Raw genomic sequence first — 6,132 nt, forward strand, 5'->3', positions numbered from 1 at the left:
GTATTAGATCGGACTCCCTGTGGTAAATTTATTATTTTTTTTGTAAAGGTGGTAAATGCTTCACTGACGACCCATAAAAGAGATATGCTATATATTGCAAATTTGCAAGTTAAGTAGCTAACATGGGCTGATCATTTGAACTTGCAACTTGCAAAGTATTAGTTCGCCAAAACAAATATAGAGAAGAGAATCAAGGGAAAGGTAATAATATTAATATTTTGGGTTATCTGTGGTCCTGTCAGTTTTGTGGTTAATCCAAGATGGCGGGTGTTGTCACCCGGCCGCCAGTTGGGAACCGCGATTTCGCGTCATTTGCATTATGTACTGGAGCGTATCTCTACGCATCGACCAAACGAATGGTTAATGACATGAAGCAGTCGGCAATATTCCCTGTTATTTTCCATGTTTGCGTGTTTTTAGCCCTTCAAATTACATACAACGTCGTGGTTCAACAATGGAATGTTGATTTATCCAAACTAACTGTTGCTACAACTTCTTGCAAGTCCAAGAAAGTTTCAAAACTTTCGTCTTTCGAAAGTTTACGCCTTGGTTCGAGTGTGTGGTGTTCTGGGACGAGCAAAAGCGATCGGATCTGTAAATTCAAGAACTTGTGTTACCACCCTGTACATAAAGAGTACATGTTCTTCCATGGTTTGAATTCCGTGATAGATGGGGTCCCCAAGGACAGATTTAATCCTGCTTTGTTGGACCTATCATCCGTAGATGATCACAATGTCCAATATTTCAATTACGTCGACTTTCCAGCTCATTCTTTGGATGCGTATGAAAACGTTACAATATTCGACGGTAATAATTACATCTTTCATCGATTTCATCCTGATAATATAATGCATGCGATTCACGATGATCTTTTACCATTGTTCCATACAATGAAGCAGTATTCAAACTCTGGATCTTCTCAAATTGATCTCAATAGCCGATTAGTATTCATGGAGGGCTACGAACTAGGACCATACTCAGAACTCTACCAGCTGTTCAGCAGACTCCAGCTTGTTATTAAAGATAATTTGACTGTGAATAACACATTGAAGTGTTTCCAGAATGCTGTAGTTGGACTTTCAAAGTTTACAACATGGTACCAGTATGGATTTGACCAAATACAAGGGCCATTACCAGAAATACAAATAACTGCAAAACAGATTTATGAATTCACAAGGTTTGTAAGAGAAAGACTTGGAATTAATGAGAGTGTTTCTCATACACAATCACCACAAGTTGTACTATGCACCCGGCATCATAATCGATTGATACTTAATGACCAAGAAATCTCAAATGCTATTATCACAAAGATGAACAAAAGAGTTGCCAAAGTGAGCTTTGAGACCCATTCGCTTGAGCAAATGATCCGCATTATTGGAAGATCGTCTGGCTTGATTGGAATGCATGGCTCAATTCTAGTTATGGCCATGTTTTTGCCACAAGGTTCATTCCTTATGGAGCTTTTCCCTTATGGAGTTGTTCCATGGAATTACCGTCCATATAAAACATTAGCTGGGTTACCCGGTATGAACCTGGTCTATCAGGATTGGAGAAATACCAATGAAGAAAATACTGTGACTCACCCAGACAGGCTGCCAGCATTTGGTGGTATTGCTCATCTGAGTAGGGACGAGCAAGAAGATATAATAAACACCAAAGAAGTTCCATTGCATTATTGCTGCAATGACCCTTACTGGCTGTACCGAATCTATCAGGACACAAAAATAGACATTGATTCATTTTCAGCCAGTTTAAATACAGCTATTGAAGGGAGCCATAAACTTTTTACTCAGGGATTTCAGGCAGCAAATGAACTACTTCTTCCTGGAAAGGTACTGAATGTATCTTGTGTTGTCCCAGAGGGGGGGCATACTGTACCTGCACTGGCAATTTCCTGGAAACCTCCCATTAATGTACAATATTTTGAAAACTTCACAGTGCAGTATGAGGTCTGGATACAGAAAGAAGTTGCCCGGGATTACCTAGCTTATATCTTAGCACCAACTGAGTATGTGTTCACCGAAGGACTTGTTAGACACACAAAGTACAGAATCTGGGTTAGATGCCTTGTTAATGATTTGGTAGGACCATTTGGTGTGATGGGGAGTTGTACTACAGAGTAGATCTAAGATGGTTTGTACAAAAACATCTTTATTTTTTTTTATCAAAATGTTTTCAATTTGTTCAAACCTTTTTCATAGAAGTGCAACTCAGGTAATATTACATGACAGTGGTTGAAGTATATGTATGCAAATACAAGAATTTAGTTAATATTCCAAAATTAATTGTCAAGATTTTTTCTAAATTCAACATTTATTCTATATTATGTCAAAAATAATACAATATTGTTGGATACCATTCAACAATTATCCATCTTAAATTTCATACAAATTTACCATTTAAAGAAAATGCATATAGATGAAAAAAATGAAAGAAATATGGTAGATAGGAAAAAAGTGTAAAACACTTCATTATTTAATTACCCATTCTGTAACTAAAACCATTTACAACGCTTTGGGAGAACTTAATAAAAAAAAAGAAAACACCAAATACAAAAAGAAGTGCAATGATTAAAAAAACACTAGAACCAGATTTATACATGATTACTACTCTTCATTTGGGTCTGGATTTTAACAGCCAAAAAAGGTGTCAAAAATAGTTTTGTTTCATGCTAACCAGTAACAATTTCTATTTACAATGCAACAAGATTTGGATCTTTTTGGATCTAAACCAAAAAAATATATAATTTACATTATATAATGTTCATAATTTTCATGATGGATGATTTTTTAAATATAATTCACTGCATTGTAGACAAAATAATTAATTCACATACAATGTCATCAGATATTGTATAGTAAAATCCAGGTTCCATTATAAAGATACTGGTTGTAAATATGAAGAGATGTAATAAATTACAAATTGCTTAAACAAGGACCCACACTATAAAAGGGCTTAGCTTGCCCCCTTTCGGCTGAATAAAATTCAAGATGACAACACGCTGTAACATTGCGTCGGTAGTGAGATATTTCAGTTGTGTTATTGTTAATAATTTGAACTTATTTTTACTGAACATTCCTGCTCTTTTGGTGGGTTATTCATTGTAAGTTGCCAAGAGAAAATGAACCAAGCAAACTAGAGAAAAAGCGCTTCATAAGTTGAGTTTGGGTTTCGCTCCTCGTGGGCAAACAAGACACGCTTGAATGGACTCCGGAGCTCCGCACCGCATGGCAGTTTACTGACAACTGAGCCTTTCATGGACCTGGTTCAGGCCCTTTAAAAGTGTGGGCCCTTGTTTAAATCACTGCAGTTCATGTCAAAACTTGCGTCTTATTGAATTATAGAGCTGTAGCAGGCCTCAAGATATTGGTGGTGGTAAGATACAGAAACATTAAGAAAAATTGCCATGCTCCTACTGATCATAATTAATTAATATAATATAATTAATATAATTTTATGAAAATATTGGGGGGGGGGGGGTGCACATGCCCCCACCATCTCTAGCCTGCTTGAAGGCGGTACTCAGTGTTATTAGCGCGGAAAACCCTCTCCGTTCGTTGATCGGGCGCCATCTTGTATTTTAAGCTGCGTGGTTCCTGGGGGCGAGCGCACAAACGGACGCAGGGCTGGGGGAAACAAGATGGCGCTCGATCACCGAACGAAGAGGGCTTTCTGTGATGATAACACCGAGTACTGTCTGCAAGCAGGCTACACCACCCCCAGTGCGCCATCCCCTGCTATGACCCTGAATTATCAGATATTTTTTTGAGTAACCTGTAGTCTGCTCCTAACCATGCTCAGTCACAAGTGTTTTTGTTTCTAAGTCTTGATTGTTTTTTGGCGGATATCAATCGTCTTTTTTTCAATTCTGCATCTGTCCCAGTTTTAGACTGATCTTAACCAAAACAACATCATAGTAGATCACCTTCTAAGCTACCGCCACAAGGCCTGGTGCTTTTTGGTGCTCTCTGATTGTTGGAGGCATAGCAGCCACTAACAGTGATACGGCTTTCATCACCAAAAACCAATCACAACTCAGAAAAAAAAAAAGGGCATGAGTGACTAAAATGGGTATAACATCTGTTTTTAGTGTCCCAAATGCATGTACCCTATAAAAAAATATCACCTTCAGCTTCTAAGTTCTCTTCTCTAAGTTTCATTACTATTCAATTTACAGCATCATGGTATGATTTGTAGAAGATGCTCCATGTTTAATCGTACATTTACTGTACGATTTTCCACTCAGTCTAAAATGATTTTATTATTTGGGGGCTGCCTTTCCCTCCTAAACATTAATGTCGGATTTCAAGGCATGGAAATTGCCCCAATGCTAGATAAGCAGGCCATCATAGCCCCCCCTTGCAAAGTGAGGCAATGATCAGACACCATGCTTGTGATTAGGTTCTATGATTGACAGCACTATAAGTAATGCAAAGTTGAGGAAAGTTGCACAATAGGCAACCTGCTTTAGAGTGAGTGGAAAGCCATAAGTACGTGTGCGCAACTGGAAGGTATTTGTCAGCCTCATAAAGCCGTCCCAGTCCTTGTCTTCTCCTTGCAGCTTACCAATTGAGCGGAGATAGTCTACATGTAGCGGAAGATGCGATAAGAACCGAGTAATACTTGCAACAGCCCACAAGAGACGGATTGATAGGAAAAGCCACAACAGGGTTCTTGTGAAAGTCCACCAGTGTTTGTCTTGGAACCCTTCTTCTTTGATGAATGCAGCAATGTGGGTGACAAAATTTGCAACTGAGAAGAAGGTTAAGAGAATTATGAATGGTTGGAAAGCACTGGCGAGACCTTCAATGTTGGCTACAAGGTTAGTTAAACACTTGCAAGCTTCTAAAGGGGTGATATCTGGGGTGCGAGGCAGGCTAATACTTGAAAACTTTACATGAACAGTCCCAAACGACTCCTCTATGTCATTTCCTTCTGGGTCAAGGTCAAGATCATGGTCATCATTACTCACACCCTGTTCCTCTATAGCCGTAACACCCTGATTGTTCAATGTTGAAGTACCTGTGTCTTGCTCGTGAATAAGCATGATATCTTTCCCTGTATCTTGCAGGTCAAATGTTAGAAATCCTATGAGCAGAATCAGTGAACGATTGAAAAAACTAGGCTTTTTAGCATAAAGTGACTCCTTAAACTCATAATGTGTTGACTTGTATGGTAAAAAGGGGCCATCCCCAAATCGACACATAAAACTTATAACATCCCTTGTGGTCAAGCGTGCAACAAGAATAAAGGAATAGGCCACAAAACCAGTGATGTACACGGCTGCCACCCAGAAGTACACATAAAGCACAAGCCACGTCTTGTCGTCTATCTCAAAAAGTTCTTCTTTTTCATTTATCCAAGATCCGGCAAATTTGTCCCCATTCTTTGTAAACTTTTGAAACAATCCATATGCTAGCCACTGGTATACTTCTATTGACATGGGATAGATGCAGTTCTTATAAGCAGATCTCCGTAACCACTGTCCTCTCTGGGACTCGTGCCAAAACAACTGTCCGGATTTGTCTGGCTCAGCAAACATTCGAATTGGAGATCGACGTCCTAGTTTTCTTTCAAGCAAAGCGCTGAAAGCTTGGCTTCCATACGCATAAGAGCCTCCAATGAGTGATATTAGAGGGATTATGTAGAGGGAAAATTGTATCCAAGTGTCGATAGTAGTACGAACGAAGACACCGAGAGTGGCAACGAACCCCATGGCGAGGAATAAGGCCACGAAAACAACCGTCGATAAGCGCTTCATGTAGCTTGTCCGAAAACGCTGCCCGGGCCCGAAAAACAAAGACATGGACACAAGAGGCGAAAGCGGCCATGCAAAGGTCTTTTTTCCGGTTATTCCTGCACTGGAAAGCATTTTGGGTGAGAAGCGAGTCCGTGACGGTCCGAGATGTTCTGTGGATGAAAAGCCGTCTAACGAGGTATGGGTTTCACACTCAAATGGGTTTAGAGTTTCACGTCTGGGGGGAGAGGAGACAAGTTATTTTCGCATGTAATGTGCTGATAGGCTCAAATGAAGGCGAAAATTGCTTTGTGTCTAAGCATGTTTGATGCGGTATTTAAGAATTAATACGAGACAGGAAGTTACGTAAACTATTTTTGTTTAATTGTTGTTTA

At 39.5% G+C, this 6,132-nt stretch overlaps 2 protein-coding genes across 2 annotated transcripts; one reads left to right on the forward strand and one right to left on the reverse strand.

Moving 5' to 3' along the window:
* Nucleotides 1-5: 5 nt before the first annotated feature.
* Nucleotides 6-2,550, forward strand: LOC5518534 (protein O-linked-mannose beta-1,4-N-acetylglucosaminyltransferase 2). Its single transcript, XM_001638423.3, has one exon. It carries the CDS (start codon nt 261-263, stop codon nt 2,121-2,123), a length of 1,863 nt encoding a protein of 620 aa, XP_001638473.2. The 5' UTR covers nt 6-260; the 3' UTR covers nt 2,124-2,550.
* A 1,319-nt stretch (nt 2,551-3,869) lies between these two features.
* On the reverse strand, nt 3,870-6,016 carry LOC116602136. Its single transcript, XM_032363294.2, has one exon. The coding sequence runs from the start codon at nt 5,870-5,872 to the stop codon at nt 4,379-4,381; it is 1,494 nt and encodes a 497-aa protein (XP_032219185.2). The 5' UTR covers nt 5,873-6,016; the 3' UTR covers nt 3,870-4,378.
* Nucleotides 6,017-6,132: the final 116 nt, after the last annotated feature.

This window comes from Nematostella vectensis, chromosome 13 (assembly GCF_932526225.1).
Source record: "Nematostella vectensis chromosome 13, jaNemVect1.1, whole genome shotgun sequence".
Classification (NCBI taxonomy): domain Eukaryota; kingdom Metazoa; phylum Cnidaria; class Anthozoa; order Actiniaria; family Edwardsiidae; genus Nematostella; species Nematostella vectensis.

Coding starts and splice junctions, on each gene's coding strand:
- LOC5518534 (XM_001638423.3), top strand. CDS start 261: ATGGCGGGTGTTGTCACCCGGCCGCCAGTTGGGAACCGCGATTTCGCG.
- LOC116602136 (XM_032363294.2), bottom strand. CDS start 5,872: ATGCTTTCCAGTGCAGGAATAACCGGAAAAAAGACCTTTGCATGGCCG.